Source organism: Kogia breviceps, chromosome 6 (genome assembly GCF_026419965.1).
Source record: "Kogia breviceps isolate mKogBre1 chromosome 6, mKogBre1 haplotype 1, whole genome shotgun sequence".
Taxonomy (NCBI): Eukaryota; Metazoa; Chordata; class Mammalia; order Artiodactyla; family Physeteridae; genus Kogia; species Kogia breviceps.
In genome coordinates this window covers 146,207,865-146,227,324 of record NC_081315.1, presented here as the reverse complement: position 1 = coordinate 146,227,324, position 19,460 = coordinate 146,207,865, and the positions used below count along the sequence as shown (strand labels likewise).

At 70.4% G+C, this 19,460-nt stretch overlaps 1 protein-coding gene across 1 annotated transcript; it reads left to right on the top strand.

The window, feature by feature from the left end:
* The first annotated feature begins 488 nt into the window (after positions 1-488).
* Positions 489-17,210, top strand: LOC136794386 (collagen alpha-1(I) chain-like). Its single transcript, XM_067036259.1, has 16 exons — positions 489-581; positions 845-994; positions 1,636-1,703; positions 3,133-3,449; positions 3,970-4,052; positions 4,233-4,322; positions 7,118-7,236; positions 7,360-7,657; positions 9,521-10,036; positions 10,680-10,919; positions 11,019-11,300; positions 12,930-13,000; positions 13,801-13,927; positions 13,982-14,050; positions 16,358-16,510; positions 17,196-17,210. The coding sequence occupies exons 1-16, from the start codon at positions 489-491 to the stop codon at positions 17,208-17,210; spliced, it is 2,691 nt and encodes an 896-aa protein (XP_066892360.1).
* Positions 17,211-19,460: the final 2,250 nt, after the last annotated feature.

Below are 19,460 nucleotides of genomic sequence, written 5' to 3'. Positions count from 1 at the left end.
CAGCCACGGCGGCAGCTGGCTTTGTGTCACCCGGCAAGGCCGCAGCCCCGGTAGTCGAACACTCACCGAGGTGCTGCAGGGTGTCTGTAGCCGTGCCGAGTTCACGGCCGCCGTGCTAGCACCGAGCTGTCCCCAGCAGTGTGGAGGCCTCCTCCAGCCGAGGGAGGCGGGGTCCGTCTCGGGACCAGCAACTCCCGCCTGGGTTTCCAGCCTGCCGGCCTGCCCCGCAGCAGGACCCCCCAGTCTCCCGAGAGAGACCCGAGAAGACAGAGGGGGTGAAATATCCGAGGGCAGATGGGTCTCCTCTGGCTGTCTCTCTGGAGAGCCCTCCCTGGACAGACATTCGAAAAGCTCCTGACAAAAGTTCTGCGTCCAAAAGCTCAGAGGTAAGAACGTCTCAGAGTAGCGGGTCCAAGTCTACACCCCCAGCCCCAGTGGGCTGCGTCTCAGACCCTCAGGGCCTGCTCCAGAGGAGTGGTCCGCAGTACATGCGCACCGGACCCGTGGACACTGGCCGGAGCACTGTCCTTGTCTTGATCCCTTGCTCACTGAAGGCGGGGGGGGATGCTCGGAGAGTGGAGGTGAGGCCCTGGCACGGGCGCAGTGGGCGCCAGACAGCCCCCGGGAGCCCCTCTGACCTGGGCAGGTCCCAGCCTGCAGGGCATCAGGGGACCCTGGACACAGGCGGGCAGAGAGCTGGCCAGAGACGGGTTGGTCTCTGAAACTCTGAGCCCCGGAGCCATTCCTGGCTCTGCATGTCCACCCTATTCCTGGGCGGTGCTGGAGCAGGCAGAGGACACCAGCCCCGAGCGGAGCCTCCGACACAAGGGCGCTTTCCCCTCAGGGAGCCCCCATGCCAACCACCGCCTCCACCCCAGCCCTGTACCAGGGCCTGGCTGAGGCCCGCCACCACCCCCCCGCATCCCGCCCCCCCCCCCCCCCCCGCATCCCAGCATCCGGCCCCTGCATCCCGCCCCCCGCATCCTGCCGTCAAGTGAGGGACGGACCGAGGTGGGCCACAGCGACATGCCGGCCACCACCAGGGGTCGCTGCCGGCCATGGGCTGCAGCACGGGGACGGAAACCTGATGACAGTCCCACTGAGGGAAGCCCCGCCTCCGTGGGCCCCCACAGGCACACAGAGCATTGGTCCTCAGCACGTCAGAGTGACAAGAGGCCAGGCAGGAGCCCAGGCTCCAGGCCCCCCACGGCCGCCTGTGCTCCAGCCCCACCATCTCCCCTGTCCCTGGGGCGCCTCCTGCCCGGCCTCCTGGGACCCCTCTGGGTCCCCCAAGTGCCCCCATTCTCAGTACAACTGCCAGAGGGTCATCTTCTAACCAGAGTCACACGCGGTCCTCCTGTGCTCAAGCACGTGTCGTGGCTCCCGGCTCCTGGTGTCAGGGCCAAGCCCCTGGGTGGGCCAGCAGGACCTTGCCCCAGGGCCGTCACCTCTCTGCCTAAAAGCCCCCACTTGGAGGAGCATCCTTGACACCCCCGACCCAGCCAGGTGTGGCTGGGGCACTGGCTCTGGGGGCCCTCCCACCAGCCCCGCCCAGGCCAGCCCCAGGACTGGGCCCTCCGGAGGAGGAGGCTGGAGGCCCTCGAGGCCTTAAGCGAACGTGCTCTTCTTATGTAGAGGCCAGCCCTCAGCCTCCTGCAGGCAGGCCCGCTGCCCGAGACGACGGGCTTCTCTGCCCGGGGCGCGTGCGGGCCCCTCCCCAGACTGACAGGCTCCTGCTCTCCGTGGGCCGCCCCCAAACCCTGGAGCCCCTTCCCCACTCCCACCCCGTCCCCCGCCTCCCTGCACAGGAAGCTCCGTTTCACCCGCTGCCTCAGCACAGGGGCCCCCACCCCGCTCCCGGATAGGCACCCCCCGTCTCACCACCACCCCAGACAGAAGTGGGGCACGCTCCCACCCGGGAGGAGTTGAGAAGCTGAGGGGCCTCCAAAGCCTGCGGAGGCCGTTTCACAGATAAGGACGCTCAGGTCACGGGGACCAGTGGCCAGCGGCAGCATGCAGGCGTGGGCAGCACCTCTCTGCCTGGGGGGCGGGGGAGCCAGAGGGGCCTGGCTGGGCGAGGGGCAGGACAGGGCCCGCAGCTCCCGGGCCCACCCGCCGCCCCGCTGCAGCTCCTCGGCGTGCTTACGTCCCTCGGGTGTGCCTGGCCACGTGGCTACAGGGACACACTGCTGTTTGGGGGGTCAGGGCTGCTCTGACAGGGTTGGGGGGCAATCTCCGCACCCAGCTCAGCCCGCCCGGCCTCTCTGGCCACTCCAAGGGCCGCCCAGGGCCCCGTCCCCAGCTGGGGCCTCTGAGCCAGGCCAGGCGTCTGCCCAGAGAAGGCCACAAGGGGCGGCTGGCCACGCTGAGGACACGGGCCGCCGGGCAGCGTCCTGGGCCAGGAGCCTCGTCCTGGACAAAGGGGCCTTGTGTGGCTGAATGGGTGTTTATCCTGGAGCCCGAGTCGACTTAGGGCTGTGAGGCCGGGTGGGGGCCCTGGCACTGGGCTCCCGAGGGTAAACATGACCTGAGCCGGGCACGCAGCCGCGGCCTGGGCTTCCGCACCCCTGCGCCCCTGCACATCGTCGCCGCGGGCCAAGGGGCCTCCTGCCAGGGCGGGGACGGCAGAAACGGAGCTGCCCTGGGGCCCCCTTGCTGAGCGGGAGGGAAGAGCTATCAGACACAGGGTCAGCGAGCCCCTCCCCGCAGTGTGGTGGGGACCTGGAACCCCACTGCTAAGGAACAGATGTTTGTGTCCCCCCAAAGTTCACACGTGGAAGCACTAACCCCAAGGCGATGGAATCAGGAGGTGGGGGAAGATCAGGGCTGGTCCCCGTGATGGGGCCAGTGTCCTGACACGAAGAGGAAGAGACCAGACCTCTCCGCCCACACTGTGAGGGCCCGGCGAGAAGGCGGCCGTCTGTAGGCCAGAGAGCAGAGCCCCGCCCAGAGCAAACGCTGCCACCCTGATCTTGAACCTCCAGCCTCCAGGACTATGAGGAAACAAAGGTCTGTTGTTTCAGACCCCCAGCGTGCGGTATTTTGCCGTGGCGGCAGAGCAGACCGAGACCCCCACCACCACTGGGGTCGCCCAGCCTGAGGCCCCCCACTGCCCGCCTGTCCTCGGGGCAGGTGTGGCCGCCCCCACCGCGAGCTGGCGCCCCACCTCATGGAGAAACCCAGGCCTGCGGGGCATCACCGCCCACCCCTACGCCCTGAGAGGGCCCACCTGGGACCGCCCTGGTGGGTCTCGGCCCTTTCAGTGGGCTTCGCCCGGGTCCTCTGTGGCCGGGTGCTGCCAGCCACGCGGCTGAGTCCCGGGGGCGATGGGAGCGTGGGAGACTGGCCAGGGCAGGCTGACCACCAGGCTGCCCCCCGAGCCCCACCCTCCGTGCCGCCGCCTTCTGGTCCCCTGGGCTCTCTCCAGCCACGGCCTCCCCTAAAGTCAGGTGACGCCTCCACTCAGTGACCCCCAGCCGAGGCTGAACCCCAAACTCCCCTCGGCCCTTCCCAGTCCCAGCGAATAGGGCTGCGGCACGGCCAGGGGGGCGCAGGAGGTCTTCCTCAGGCCAGCCACCCCGCCCTCTGGGAAGGACCCACAGGTGGCATCCGTGCCCGTGTGTGCCTTTGTGACCCGGGCACGCAGACCCAGAGCCTCCCAACTGGCCCCTTGGGCCGCCCTGGGTGTGCCGGGCTCATCCTATGGGGGGCTCCCAGAGGGGATGGCCCAGCAGAGCCGGGGCCACTCGGGAGGCAGAGCATGCTGGGGAGCAGCCGGGCCGCAGGGGCTGCGCGGGGCCGGAGCAGGGGCGCCCTGACCCAGCTGAGGCTCTCCGGGGCTGCGCTGGGCCGCGTCCGCAAGGCGGATGGCACACCTGCGGGGCTGGGTGTCTGGGGACAGGCATTCACTTCCCGGCGCCGGATCCCAGGCCCCCTGGGCTGCCCTGGCCCGGCTCTCCTGACCCCCAGGTGCCACGACGCCCCCAAACCCCGACCCAGGCTGCCGTGGCCGCCTGGGAGCCGTTGAGCGCAGGCGGCCGGCAGGGGGCGCCGTGGGGCCGGCCTGAGACTCGGGACTAGCACCGACCACGTCGTCGGCTCCGTCCAGCCTGGCCGCCTGCGCCCGGGTCTCCCGGACCCTCACCGTGGGGAGTCGAGGGGCCGCCTCCTTATCGCCCTGCCCAGCTTTGGGGGGGCACCGGTCCTCCCTCCCCCCCCCCTCTGTCCTTCAGACCCGTGTGCCTGGCCCAGCCCTCAAGTTTGTGGAGAGCAAGCCCAGCCACTACAGAGGGGCCGGCGGGCAGGGCCCCGGCCCAGGGCAGGTGGGGGGCCGGCCACCCCAGGCAGCATCGCCGCTGGGGGTCTGGGCAAGCCCGGGTGGGGCCGCGAAAACGTCTATGGCAGGACCTGCCCCCGCTGCCCTCCTCCCCAGCCCAGCCCCTGTCCGATGATTCTTCTGGGCTACGCCACGGTGGGGTGGACGCCGCACCCACCAGCCAGGCACACGGAGCGCCAGACTCATGGCCCTCACGTGCCTCGCGCTCCGGGATGGGCCAGACTCCACGGGGAGACTGCCCTCACCCCAGACCTGGTGGTGGCACCAGCTACACAGCACTCGGGTGTCGGCAGAGAGGACGTGTGCACGCACGGGCGCCCAGGGCCTCCCCCCGCTTCCCTGGCTCCAGGGCAGGGCCGGGGGGAGCGTCAGGGCTCCCGCCCCCCGCGGACGGAACGACGAGACGTGCGCACGAGCAGTGGAGGAGTGAATAAACGCGCAAGTGAGCGGGGAGGCTGCGCCCGGCGTGGCGGCAGCCAGGTCCCCGCGGGTGGTGTCCTCTGAGCGCCCCGTCGTGCTGGGGGACCATCCCTCTCCTGTCCCGCTCTCGCGCCCTGGCTCCCCTCCGTCCACCCCTGGTGTCCACTCCTGAGTGGGGCTTAGGGGCGCTGACCAGGCCCACCTGGCTCGGGGCGGAGATGGGGGCCGGGGGGCTGTGTGGAGGGGCACCCCCAGGTATCCTGATGGGGGCGCAGGCATGAGACCCGGAGCCCGGGCTGGACCTGGCAGGACGTGCCCGCGTGTGGGGCAGGGGCTGCCTTGGCTGTCCGCGGGTGGGCGGCTGGGACACCGCCTGGCCTGCCGTCCGCCCCCCCGGGCCTGCCTGAGGGCGGGTTCCGGCAGGAGCCCCTGCCGGGGGCAGAGTCCAGGGAGGGGTCTGCGGCAGGGAGGGTGCGGGTCCTGCAGAGCGCCGGGGTCACAGCGAGCAGAGGCAGCCCACCAGAGGGCGCCCTTTCCTGGAGGGCCTGGCCTGGCGGGGGGAGGGCCAGGCAAGGACAGCGCCCCTGGCTGGGCTGCAGTGTCTGGGGCGCCCACCGGGGCGCCTCGTGACCTGCCCAGGGCCCAGGGGGAGAGGTGGGGCAGGGGCCGCGGCCGTCAGCTCCGGGTAGACCCCCGTCCAGACCCCTACGAGCCACCAAGCCCGTCATGGCCAGCAGTCAGTGAGGGGGGGACCCCGAGACTCAAAGGCTGCTTCACACTCTTGGCCGTTCGTTCCTTTATTCACGTGACAAACACGTGCTGAGCACCTTCTCTGTCCCAAGCACGCTTCCAGGCCTGGGGGGCAGCCGGGGCCAGACCGGTGCGGTCCCTGCCCTGGTGGAGCCGATCTTCGGGCTGGGCCGGGGTGGGGGGAGCACCGCGATGGAATAGACAAGCAGGTAGGCGACGTGTCGGGGGAGGGGGGGACTGTGCCGCGGCGGGGGACAGAGTAGTGGGAAGGGGGGTAGCGGCGTTGTGGCGGGAGGGGGTTCCGGGCGCCCCAGCAGCCGGTGAGATCCGGCCGCTTCTTCACAGCGGCCCCTGCCCCGTCCCTACTCACCTCTGTCAGGCTTCCCGGCCTGGGGGGCTTGCTCTCCACGCGGGCCGGCGGACAGAGGGTCCCGGGTGTGTCCAAGGCCGGAGCGGCAGGTGGCACAGGAGAGGGACCGGGGTGGGCTCACCTCCACCTGGTGTGGGGTGGGAGGCTGGCCAGGCTCGACCGCAGGGCGCAGGCCCCCCCCACCCCAGCTGGCCCAGCAGCTCCTGTGTCCTGGAGGGCGGTTGGACTGGCACGGCACTGCCCCTCGCCCTCTCCGCACTGCACGGAGGTCATGGGCCAACGACCTGCAGGCTCCTTGGGCCTGGAAGCCGTCCTCACGCCCGGGTGCGGCCACCGAAGACCCCGCAGGACAAGGCCCGGGAGGCGGGCTTAGGGGCTCCCTTCACCGCCCACGAGCAGCTCGTGAGGAACGCGGAGGCTCCCTCCGGGGCGGCCGCCCTGCGCTGCCTAAGAGGCCCAGGACGGCCACTCAGCCCTCCTCTCGCCGGGCGCCCCGCTGTGGGCCCGCCCAGTGTCTGGGGGCTTCCCGGAGGGGCGGGTGTGCCAGGCAGGGACCTGTCTGCCAAAGGAGGTATCTGAAGGCCCACCTGCCCACCTCCAGGAGGGTGGCCGCATCCCCTGGGGAGGCCGCGCCCAGCCCCAGGGCCACCGGGCCAGGCGGGTGCGGCTGGGTGCGCGCCCGCCCCGACGTGCCCACCGCGCCAGGTGCTGGCTCGCCTGCCAGGAGAGTGATCTCATCTCCCCCACGGGGGACGAGACTTGCCCGAGGTCGCGTGGCCACGTCCCCACCCTGCCCCATCATCCCGCCTTCTTCCACTTCCTGAGGGGTCCCGAGCCCACGTGTCCTCACGCGTGGACGGTGACAACCCAAGCAGGGCCCTGACCGAGGAGCTGAGGGCGGTGGGGCGGTTGGCGGGCACGGAGGGCGGGAGTACAGGCTCCGTGGCACCCGAGGACGCAGCGCCCAGCAGTGCCGGGGGCAGGGGACCCGGGGGGCTGCCTTGTCCGGTCCGGATCCCGGAGGGGAGGCCACCCTGAGCCCTGGGCGGAGGGAGGGCCAGGAGGGCGGGCACTTACTGTTGTTGCTGTTGCCGTGTGTCCTCCTGCTAAGCAGGAAGCGCCAGGGGCTCTCCCCGCGGGCTTCTGGCCAGGCCTCCTGGGCGCTTCTGGGAACCCCCTCTCCACAGGCTAGGAAAGCAGGAATGTGCCCTCGCCCTGAGCCCGGGCTTGTCTGGCCCCAGGTGCCCCACCGGGCCCGGCTGACACGCCTCTCTCCCGGCCAGGGACAGCCGAGTGAGGCCAACTTCCTGGAGGAGGCGCCCTGGGACTTGCCAGATGCCCGGCCAGGGGGAGGCTGCGGGCGAGGACTCGGTGGGGGCTGAGCTTGGGCAGAGCGGGAGGCGGAGGGTGCCGGGAACCGGCGACATAGCTCTGGGGCCCAGGCCGGGGCTTCTCCCTCCAGCCGTCCCCTCCTCCATGCCAGGCTCTGGGCCCTCACGCTGAAGTCCGCAGGCTCCTGGCCTCCGCCTGCGGGAGGCCTCGTGTGGTCCCTCCAGGCCAGCGATGGTGACAGGGACGAGCGCCGGGCAGGCCAGCCGAGCCCCCTCTCCTGCCTCCGGTCCCTGCGCGCAGACCCCGTGCCCACACCCCCTCACCGAGCCCTCACCTGCCGGGGACTCTCAGGGGAGCCCCCCCCCCGCCGCCCAGAAACGCTCAAGCGCTTCCTGCTCAGGAGCCCCCGACAGCCCGAGAAACTCGTCCCCACTTGCCAGGGAGGCCCGGTGTGGGCTGAGCGGCCAAGACAGTGCCCTCCGGGCCCGGCCCGTGGAGATGCTGGGAGGGCAGCGGGGACCCCGGCGCAGGGCTGGGGCACGCGGGCTGGGAGCAAGATGGGTGCCAGGGACTGAGGGTCTCCGAGCCCGCACGACCCCAGGTCAGGGGCCGGGTGGCACGGCCACACGGGCCGCGCGCGCTGCCCCACCCCAAACCTGGAGAGACTGCCCGTCCGGGCGGCGTCCAGCCCGCGCTGCCTGGACGAGGGCCAGCGTGCTACCTGCCCCCAGGGCTTCTTCCCGACAGGAAGAGCCTCGGGGCAGGAGGGCAGGGGCCACAGCCAGGCCACAGCCTGTCGCCCATTCTGCGGCTGAGCAGGCAGCTGCCCGGCCTGGGCTCCGGCACCGGCAGTCCAGGGCCAGGTTTCGGGGGGGCCCGGAGCTGGGCCACCTCTCCGGCCCTTGCTGCTCTTCCCCGCGCCCTGAGGGGCTGTGACGGCGGAGCCTGCACAGTGACAGGGCCAGCATAGGCTTTGGGCGGGGCTCTCCAGCATCCTCAGGGTCACCTGCACAGTGACAGGGCCAGCACAGGCTTTGGGCGGGGCTCTCCAGCATCTCGGGGTCACCTGCACAGTGACAGGGCCAGCACAGGCTTTGGGCAGGGCTCTCCAGCATCTCGGGGTCACCCCCATCGCCAGGCCAGGGGGGAGGCAGGCGGAGACAGGGCCTGTGGCTACCTTGAGCCCCCGAGGGGAGCCAGCCTGAGGGAGGGGCAGGGAGGGCTCCCCGGAGGAGGAGGAGCCCCCCAGGGCCCAGCCCACACCTACCCCTCGGGCTCCACCAGCAGGAGCCACCACTACTCGAGGGTTCATCGGGCACTCCTCAGCCCCCGGATCCCTGGAGCCCAGGGGTTTAGCTGACCCACTGGGCTGGGGAAGCAGCCGGCCTCGGCCAGACAGGCCCAGCTCTGAGGGCTCCTCTCACCCCAAATCCACCCTGGGCCACACCAGCCTTGGGGCCAAGATGAGCCTAGAATCTCCCAGATGGGTCGCTTCCCGGGTGGGGGGCGAAGCCTGGCGGATGAAGAAGCAGGAGGGAAAGGTGCTCCCAGGGCGGGGGGGACAGGATGGAGCTGGGGTCTCACTCCACCACTCAGCGGGACACCCCGTCGGGGAGGGCAGGCTCCTCGCCTGGGGCCTGGGAGCAGCCGGTACAGAAGACGCCCTCACGTGAACAGGACCCCTCGGGACAAGGGGCAGGGTCCCAGTGAAGCCCTGGCCTGGAGGGCCTCAGAGAATCCCCCTGTGGGCTCTGCTTCGGGAGCAGCACAGCCTGATGCTCCGGGCCCGACGTCAGAGCGATCCGGTTTCATAACCCGCCTGGATTCCTCCCCAGACTAGGAAGGAGCATAAAAACCCAATATATTTTAATTATATCGCTGAGGGCCACGAGCACAATCGTTTCCAGATGGGGACCCCGTTGGCAGCCGCCCTGCGCTGGGTCTGGGGTGGGGGGAGGAGGGAGGGAGGGCCAGGCCCCTCTGGGGTGACGGTGGCCCCGGTGGCACGGGGCTCACTGCCCGTTCACTGCCCGGATGGATGGGAGCAGCCATCGTCGGTCATGATTTCCTTTCTGTAGATGGGGAAACGGGGGCTTGGACCCGCCGGGCGCAAAGCCTGACCCTGGGGGGTCGGTACCCTGACCCGGGGGCCCTTCCCAGCTGGGAGCCGCAGGGGTGGGTGGACCCAGAGCCCGGAGCGGGGGTGCCAGCAGAAGCCCAGCGCGTCGGGGCCGTGGGCCGCTCACCAAGGCCCGGGGTCGGGGGGGGGGCCTGGACCACACTGCCCAGGAAAGGCCATCTCCTGGCCCCAGAGCGGCACGGGCCTTGCACTTGTCTCCAGCTCCAGCCAGCAGCCTCCTCGGCGGGGAGCGAGAACCAGGGGCCCGGGCAAGGAGCAGGCTGGCCAGGACCTGGCCGAGGGCACTGACGGGCAGCAAGCGGCCCCGCCCCCAAGGGCAGCGCGCGCAGGGCGGGCCGCGGAGGAGGCAGGTCGCTGGGCGCTCAGCGAGGGGGCTTCGGAAGTCTACCAGCTGATGAGATTTGCCCGCTCAGGCTTCCTGGCACTTCCTGTGGAGATGGCGGCCAGTGTCTGCCCGGAGCTCGCCCCACTTTCTCCTGTCTGGCTGCATCGCCCACCCCAGCTCGGCCCTGCCTCAGTGGGCAGGGCAGCCCCGGCCCCGGCTCTCGTGCGGCGATCAGGGGATGCGCAGGGTGCCGAGGGGCCTCAGGGGGCTGAGATTTCACTTCTGCCTCTGTGCCTGCCTGTGGACCCCGGCCTCACCTGCACCCGGCCGGTGGAGGCCAGCGGCTCTGGGGTAGCGGTGGCGGTGAGGGGGTGCGAGGCGGGCGGCCCCCACCCTCCAGGGTGTTGGAGATGGCCAGGCTGGCCCACGCTGGGAGGCAGTCAGCCCATCAAACCAGGGGCTCTGGAGCAGGAGCCGTGGGTAGGCAGTCCCTGGCCCTACCAGTGCCCGGCCTGTAAAACGGGCACCAGGCAGAGGGTCCCTCCCAGAGTGTCAAGGAAGGTACAGAGGGCTTGCTGTGGGACCCTGGCATTCTGGGCACCCAGCTCCGCCGCCTCTGGCCCTGCTCTGGGGGAGGCTCCGCCCTGACCCCCCACCTTCCGCCGCAGCCCGTGCCCCGAGAGGCGACCCAGCCTGGCCCGACGCCTCACACGCCCCCCCAGAGGCCCAGAGTGGGAGACAGGCTTGGCCAGGGCCTCGGGAAAACCGGGTGAGGCTGCCCAAGGAAACGGTGCCCTGCCTGCTCAGTGATGCTGGGGCAACCTGAGTGAGCGGAGGCTGGCGGGGTCGAGGCGGGGACCCTGGGCTGTGCGCCTGCGGCCGGACCCCGGGGCACCCCCTCAGCACACGTGGCGTTATCCTGGGGCCCCGCGCTGGCTTGAGCGGGCACGGCAGGGGCCTCCTCGGGGCCCACTGAGGCCCACTCATCCACGCTGGGCTCCCCCAGGCTGATGACTCGCCCCCTCCCTGCCCCAACTCTGCTCCAGGCTGGGGACTCTGGCGGGGACTCCGGCCTTCTGGCGCTTCCGTCCCCGGGACCCCCGCCCTCACGCCGGTGGCCGCCTCCCAGCGCAAGGCCCGCCCGGCCCAGGCAGGGGCCGCGGCCATGCTCTCCACACTCTGGGCGGATCAGGCCAAGCCTGTCTTCCCCTGGGACTCTCGCACCTTCCTGACAGCTCAGAACACCGTATGCGCTCATCCTCCAGAGATTCGACCTTCCGCCTTCCGTCCACGACCCACCCCCCCCTCCGGGTGCCACCGGCCGCTCCCGCCTCCTCCCCTGCAGCGTGCACTCAGCCACGTGCGCCCCACGCGGCTGCACAGACCTACAGACTCACCAGGCGCCCACGTCCCGCTCCTCTGGCCTCCACTCCTTCACCCCGCAGCCTCCCACCCCGCCACCGGACCCACCGCCCACCGAGGGGTTCCCGGTTCCGTCTGTCCACTTGACAAACACTGGCTGACCGTGCCCGCGGTCCCGGGCACAGCTGGGCACCAGAGTTTCCGCCCTGCGGGGGAGTCGGGCAGGGGGCTTCCGCGGGCAGACAGCGCAGACGGCAGGAGTCAGGTGAGAGCTGGGCCAGGAGCAGGGCGGGAGGCCTGAGGAGGAAGTGGTGAGAACCAGTCCCGGGACAGAGGTGGTGAGCGCCTGCTGCGTACTGGGAGAGTCTGGGACCCGCAGGGAGGTGCCGAGTGAGGGCCCGCCTTGGAACGGCTGGGCCTGGGCTGAGGGAAGGGGACGGTGTTCCTCTCTGCTGGGGGGCCCCGGGCAGGCCTGAGAGGCCCCCCACGGCCTGTGCCTGCCTCCGGCCCCAGCGCGGGGTGGGGGACCCCACGGGAGGCCCCGGCTGCAACGAGGGCAGGCGGCACAGACCCCCGGGCCAGCGCTGCAGCCTCAGGTTCTGGGAAGGCCCGGGCGAGGGCCCGCACGCCCCCTCCCATCCCGCTCCGCCCACGAACGCGAGGACTGACATCTTTATCCACCACCACCACCACCACCCCCACCACCACCGCCCCCCCCGCCTCCCCCTGCCCTGAGCCGCGGGCCTCAGGCCCTCGTTCAGCCCTGCCATCTCTCCCTGCCTGGAACCTGGCCCCCCGGCCCCGAGCTGGAGCCCATTCCCAGAGCCACCTTTCAGGCCGCGCACAGAGGCGAGATTCAGCTTGAAGGGGTCCCCCGAGAAATGGATTTCGAGGGTGCTGGCTGAGGAAAGCTCCCTCCCCTCGGCAGAGCTAAGCGGCCCGGGCGGTAGGCGGTGGACGCCGGGGGCCCTCCCCGTGGCGCACCCGGGCCGGAGCTGCCAACTCGCGCGACCTCGGGGCGCACGCGTGGCTGCCAGGTGGACACGCGGCGGCGTTCGAGGCAGAGGTGGGGTGAGGAGGCCCTTCTCGGGCTTCCTCTGCTCCCAGGCCCGCGTGAGGAGCGGGGAAGAGGGTTAAAGCAAGGACAGCTCGGGAACGCCCCCGGCCTGAGCCGGGACGGGGCCACGTCCCCGGGGACGCGGGCTAACCCGCAAGTTCCTGAGACGGGAAGCGGGGTCCCGGCGAGACCCGGCCGACCCCCGGGCCCGCTCCCCTCCCCTCGTGAGCACGGGGAAGCCCCCTCTCCCACGTTGTCCCCCCCAGGCCGCAGAGCAGCTCCCTGGGGAGAAGGGGGCCCTGCGACCCTCCTGGCCGTCTGGCCCTGCAGGGGCTATGCAGGGGGCTGCCGGCCTTTGGAGCCCACCAGCCTTTTCACCCCTGGGGAGGGCTGAGGCCTGAGAAGGAAGGGCCCGTCCGGGACCCGCCCCGCCCCACCCCAGCCAGGACCAGGACGCTGCCGTGCCCCTCTCCCCGGGCGGAGATAACGCGTGACTGAGGCACAGATAAACGTCCCCGCCCAGGGCCCTGACTACCGGCAAATCCCAGGAAGTCCCCGCCCCGTCCTGAAACCCCATCTGCAGCCTGGCTCAGGCCTGCGGTGGTCCCACCCATCCGGGGCAGGCCGGGCCCCAGAGGCCACCTCCACTGGCATGCCCAGCGCCCTTCCCCGAGGCCCCAGCCCTCCCCGCCCAGAGGGTGTCATGGCCGCTTCGGGGACCAGGAGACATCCCGCAGGGTCCGGGGGCCAACCCCTCCTCCACGGGCCTTCCCCACCCCAAGGTCGCTCTAAAACAAGTGAAAGCCCCCCTGGGGCCACCTGTTCTTTGGAGACCAGAGGGGGTCCGAGATCCTGCAGCAGCTGAGCCAGGGCCCCGTGAATGCCCAGGGAGCTACCGGGCTCCCGCGGTGAGGGGCCGGTGAGGAAGCCGGCTCCTGGTTTCTCGTGTCCTCAGACTCTCCCCGTCTCAGCCGGGGGCCCCGCACCCCAAGGCCCCCACCAGGCTGGACTCGTCCCTTGGGGTGGTGGGGGGCTGTGCAGGGAGGTCCCACGTGGCCCTGCAGATAGAGACGGGGAGGCCCCTCCCCTCGGGGGGGCGCGACGGGCAGAGACCAGCCCACCCGGAAGGCGCCCAGCAGGAGGCGGCGGCCCCTGGGGGATGGCACGGGGGGAGACATCGGGGCCGGCCTTGGGGACAGTAAGACTGGCAGCTGGGGGGCACGTGGACCTCCCCACTTCCTTCCTTTAAGCAAGGCGGCCCACCCACCCATCCCGGCCAGTTCCTAGGGCAGCACCCCCAGCTCAGACCAAGGCTCAGGGTGTGGGGCTGGAAGAGGGTCGGGGGCTTATATGGGCACAGTGCAGCCCTGGCACCGGGCTGTAGGACACATGGGGACACTGAGGCCGAGCGGCCTCGGCTGTGGTCACCTGGGGGTCAGGAGCAGACCTGGGAGGAAGCCACCGGCGCCTGCGCAGTAGAGGCCCCACGGCAGGGTGGGATGGGCTGGGCCAGGCACCCCCGACCATGGCGGGGGACCCCGAGCCTGGCCGGGGGGCAGGGGGCTGGTTGGGCTGCGGTGGCCGCAGGGCGTGGCCGGAGCAGCCCTCAGCTGACCAGGGGACGTGCGTGGCGCCAACGGGCAGATGACTTAATCACAGGCTGGCTCTGTCCACGGGCATCCGCCCCCCTGCCCGGGTCCTCCGCCAGCCGCACGCCCCCACCCCCGTCCAGCTCCTATAGCAACCTTCAGCGGAGCGTGGGCAAACGCGAGGGGGCCGGGGCTCCCCGCCACGGGCCTGGGAACAGCCCAGGGGTGGCCGGGGGTGCGGCCCGGGTGGGTCTGTTCCAGGCCAGGCTTGGGGGACGCCTGCCCATGCCAACCCCCTAGGAGGGCGTCCTGGGCGTGGCTGCGGCTGGCACCCTGGCAGAGGAGGCTCCAGGCAGGGCCGGAGGCTTTGTACGCTGTGCACCCACCCCCTTTCCTGGGCCCCCACCCGACCGATCCTGTCAGAGCCTTAGAAAGTGAGACAAAGGCCCGGGAGGCCCTGGGAGGGCTGGGACCCAAGCAGGAGATGGGGTATTAATGACCCAACTATCACGGTGGGAGTGGAGACAGCTCCTTAACCCTGTCGGACCCTTGCCCGGGGCCACCCACACTGGCCAGGCCCCCATCACTGACCCCATGAGACTGGGAGCAAAGTAAAAAAAAATCTTCTCTCCAAAGAGACCCGAGTCACAGATGCCGCCTGCCTGGGCGACCCGTGCCCAGGCCCCTGCCAGTGGCTCTGGGTGAGACGGAGGCCCCGGACAGCACCAGACAGTAGCCGGCAACGCCCTCCGTCTGAGCTTTCAGCTTTCCTGCTGCCTGACCTCGGATGAGGGGCCGAACCCCAGCCGGGTGTCGCCTGGAGCGTGGGGACTGCCCTCCTCCCACGTGACACCCCTCCAGCGCACACAGGTGGAGGGAGGTGGAGCCCTTCGTGGACCAGAGCCGTGGCGTGACACAGTCGAGATGCCGGCTACCAGCTCATTCCGCGCCACTCAGGGGCCTCTTCGCCACCCCCGCCTCGGTTTCCCCACCTCTACAATGGGCACGTGAGCGGGGAGGAGGCTGGGTGTGGATGGCTGTCTCCGACACTCCTTGGCGAGTGACGGGCTGGGGTCCTGGGGACACCCTGACGACCCTGCCTGTTGTCCTGCCTAGCAGAGCGTGGCCTACCCACGTCTCCCCGGGGCTCCGCCACTGAATAGACCGCGGGGGCCAGGGGGACACAGGGAGAGCGGCCACGCGGTGGCCCGGGAGAGCGTGGAGGGGGCCAGCCGGGGGCCCTGGTGGCTAGAGGGTGACCAGACTCTAAGAGGACACAGGGTCGGGCCTGAGAGCTGGGACGGGAGCCAGGGCCTGAGCTGGGCAGGGCTTGGGGTCAGGAGCTGGGTGTGACACTGACAGGTTCAGGGTGCCCGATCTAGCTGTCCGCTGCAGGCCCAAGTGCAGACACGAGCAGGGGCACATCCGTCTACGTCCACGTGCCTGTCCGTGTGTCCTTCTGTGCACACGCCATGCATGCACGCCCGTGGGCCTGTGTGTGCCGAGCCAGAGCCGGGCCTGGGCCCCCAGACGCCACCATGGGAGGTCTGTGTGGCAGAAGTATGTGTCCGTGCGTCGGGGCAGCAGCCCCCTTTGAGAGAACCGGTCACAGCTCAGGTCCTCCAGGAGAGCCCCTGAGTTCTGCCCACTATAGCATGCCCTGTCGCCAGGTCCTGAGCTTCAGCCTGTCTCTAGGGCCCCCCGATCCCTCTCGAGGGGGGGCCTGGCCCCGTACGGGCACCCTCACCCCTTCCTCCTTGGGCTGGGGGTCCTGGAATGGGCGGGGGGCCTGCACAAACCAGCCATTCAACGAACACACCATGAGTGAAGCCGTGTCCCGGCCGCGGGCAAGCAGGCCCCGGACCTGGAAGCTTCCAAACAGGACAACGTTACCGGGACGTGATCAAGTCCCTCTCCTCCAGGCAGTCCGTATTCCCAGGAGGAAACTGAAGCCCGGCTGAACAGAGCAGTGATGCTGCCCTCACAGTGGCTGCCTGGGCCTCCTCACCCATGGACGGGGCGGGCCGAGGGGTCTCGCCGTCCGGGCGGTGGCCGCGGGCACCCAGAGGCACAAACAGCCCGGCTTGTTTTCACCCCGGGGTTCCGCCGGGTTTCCACACATCTCAACGGGGAAGGCGGCTGGGCGGGGGGGGGTGGGGATAAATGGCCCCAGTCATGCAGCAGCGGCCCAGCGCGAGAGCGCGAAGTCGAAGCTATAAATTACCCAGCCGGGCCAGCGCCACCGCAGCGGGCGGGCAGGGGGGTGCGGCGCTCCGTAAATCGGCCCTTTCACCACTGGAGGCCGCGCACGAAAGAAAAACTTTGTTTTATTAAAGCAACATCAGCGTTGTGGCCGCCCGGCCAGGAGGCGCCGACAGCCAGGCTGGGCACTGGGCGGGTGGGGGGGTTCCGCCGCACCCCGAGCCTTGGAGAAAGGCCCCTTCAGGAGGGACCTCCAACTGGGGGTCCATGCGGCGGCTCCCCGGGCAGCCTCGCCCGCCCTCTCCCCCCAAGCCCTGAGACACGGCCCGGGGCCCCTGTGGTTCCCTGAGCTGGCCCGCGCCCAGCCCGAGGGGTCTGCGCCCAGAGCAGGGGTCCCGGGCAAGCCGCCTCTCGGGGTCCGGGCCGGGTGAGGGCGGAAGGGGAGACACTGGCCCTGTGCTCGGCCCCTGGCAGGGTCAGGCCCCGCTCAGCGGCATGGCAGCACCCGCGGGGACCACGACCACAGGCCCTCGGGTGTCCCCAGGCCCTCGGGTGTCCCCCGACCCCCGCGAGGCCTCCGCCCGCTCCTGGCTGCTCCAGCTCCGGGATGGGGGGAGCCAGGAGGCTGTGGGAGCCGCCTGGAATAATATTTAGACAGTTTAAGTGGAAATGAATGGGAACTCGGGGCTTATCTCCATTCCCTGCACGGCCAGGAGGCACGGGCTCCCACAGACCCTGGCAATGGTGGGCAATCGGAGACCCGGGGGCCGTGAGCGGGGGCTTCTGCTATCACAGTCACCCCTCGAAGGGGGCCCTTGGTGGCCTATGGCCCTGCCACCTCAGGTAGCTTGCCCCTGCAGGGGCTCCCCCCCTACTGTGCTCCCAGGCTCCTCCAGAGCCCCCCAGGGCACCTGTAGCCCCAAGAGCCACACTGGGGACTGCAGCCTGAGGCCCAGCCTCCCCCCGCCTCTCTGCACCGCTGCCGGATGACAGGGCTGAGCTGCCTCTCCTGTCGCTGAGCCCCCACGCAGGACAGCGCCTGGCTCGTCCGGGGTGAGGGGTGGCAGCATCTCTGGTGAAGGGGCCGCTGGTTTTGGTCCGTGCCCTCTGGGCTTTCCAGATACCTCGGCTGAAAACAGGGCCTGGTGGGCTTCCATGTAAGCTGAAGCCCACCTCTCTCCAGAGTCCCGGTCAGGCTGCAGGGACGTCCTCCTGCTTCAGCCAGACGCCCGCCCTCTGCACCACAGGCCTGGCCTAGGACCATCCCAAATCTTGTCACCTCTGGCTTCCCTGACCCCTCTCGTCCTTGCAGCCGGCGGCCTCCTGACCCCCAGCCCCGGCTCTCAGGTGAGTGCACGTTCTCAGGGGCACAGAGAGCTGGATGAAGACGGGGCCCTGCAGGAGGAGGGGCTGCCGGGACCAAAACACGTGCCAGGCAGCTCCTCACCTCCAGGAGCCCCGGAGAGGGCCGGGCAAAGCCCCAGGGACAACCCAGGGTCCCCGAGCCCACCTGCCAGGCTTGGTTCACACTGCCCCCTCCTCTCACCCTCACACCCAGCCCAGAGGAAGCCCCCCTGAATTGACCAGGCCAGAATGGGGCACCGAGGCTCATACTGACCACAGCCCCCCTCTGGGCCTTGTCCCCCCACCCTGCCTTTGGGGGGATGGCAGAGGGGAGGTTCCCTGCAGGCAAACCCCACGGTGGGCCTGGGTGCGGTCCCCATGTCGCAGCCCCACTGTCCTGACCTAGGCCTGCATGGGGCAGCCCGGTGCCCGAATGAGCCCTCGTGGGCCTGGCTCACTAGGGCCTCACTTATTCTCTGTGGGGATTGGGAAATGGGGGGGTGGGCTGCCCAGGGGTCACGCAGCCCTTTGCAGATGCCAGCCCCATGGGGCACCAACAACTGACATCTGCCCTCCTCCTCTGGGTGGGTGGGGGTCCCAGGAATGAGACTGGCTGGGGCCGGGGCCGGCTCCCCAATGGAGACGAACCACAGCGAGTGAGAAGACCCCACGTGAGTACAGCTTCAGGTGGTGATGTGAGGGCAATGAGGGGTCAGGAAGGGCATCCTGGGGAGGGCACTTTCGGGCTGAGCCCTGAATGACGAGGAGGAACCAGGCCTGAGTGCCCGGAGGTGCCGCGGGAGCTTTGGGGCACAGGGCTCCAGGGACCCTGGCCTCACGGGCGCTACAAGGACTTGGCTTTGACTCAGAGGCCCCAGGAGCCACTGCCGACACGGAGGACAGAACCAGGGCTGGGCAGGGGGGCCAAGTCCTAGCAGGGTGCCGGGGGAAGGGCCTGGGGGGTGGCCGCACCCCCGGGACCATCCAGCCCCCAGCCTGCCACCCAGGAGATGAAAGGCCTTTGCCCGTGCAGGCCCCACAGTGCCCTTTGAAGGCTGTGGGAATGCCCTCAGGGCAGTCAGGTGCCAGGCACTGGGGGGGGGGGGGGCTGCTGGTGCTGTGGCCGTGACCCAAAAGGCCTCCTGGCTGAGCCCTGGCCACCGTCCCGAGGCCACACTATCATGCCCTTGTCCTGCCTGAGATGCCAGCAGGCAAAGGGGGTCAGGATGTACCACCCTCCTTGGCCCAGCCGCCAAGAGCAATCCCTATGATCAGCGCCTCGGTCTCCGCATCTGGAATGCCAGGAGAGACAGAGGTTGCAGGAGCTCAAGGGGCAGGCGGGGAACAAGACTGCTCGCCACACAGCCCCGCAGGGCGGGCCGGCCTCGCTGACCACTGGGCCAGGAGAAGGCGGCCCGTGAGGCCCCTCCCTAACCTGCACTCTCAGGTCCAGCGTCCAAGCACGCGTCCCAGGGCCACCACCACCACCAACACACCACTTGGCGGTCACCACAGAAACTCCAGCCAGAACTGGGGGGCTGAGCCTGTCCCCTGCCCTCTCGGAGACAGGCCCTGTGACCCGCGAGGGGATGCCCTGCCCCGCGAGGGTGGGCAGCCTCCACCCTCACTCTGCTCTGACGCCCCGAGGGCCTGACCCAGGCTGCCACCGGGGATGCCGGGCAGACGCCTGGGACCTGTGGGAAGAGGCGGGGCCTGTTGCTCTCCAGGGCTGGGCCAGGGTTGGAATGTTTGCCCGAGGGGGGTGCCCGCGGCCCCTCCTGGGGCACCCCTCCCCTCGCCTCGCCTGGGGGCCCAGGCAGGCCCAGCTGAATCTACAGCTCAGGTCAGCTGGGGAGGAGGAGGGACCCTCTGGCTCAGATGGGGAATGCCAGGCCGGCCCCGATACAAAAGGGTCCTCCTGCCTTCGGCCTGTCTCCTCGCCACCTCCAGGCCCCTTCCGTCCCGTGGACGGGGAGACCCCAGCCCAGAGAGCTGCTCAGCCGTCTCCTCCCCCCGCCCGGGGCTTCCCAGCCCGGCTCGGAGATTATGCAAATCCCCGCCGGCTCCTTAATTAAATCCCTAACGAGGCGCTGGGGCCGGGCCAGGGGCGGCGCTGAAAGCCGGGGTCACGCTCCGGAGGGGCCCGGCCCGTCTGCGACGTGAGGCACCCGCGCCCCTCCCGGGCCTGGGAACCGCCGCGCCGCCGGAGGGGGCGGACCGGCCAGCCCTCCCC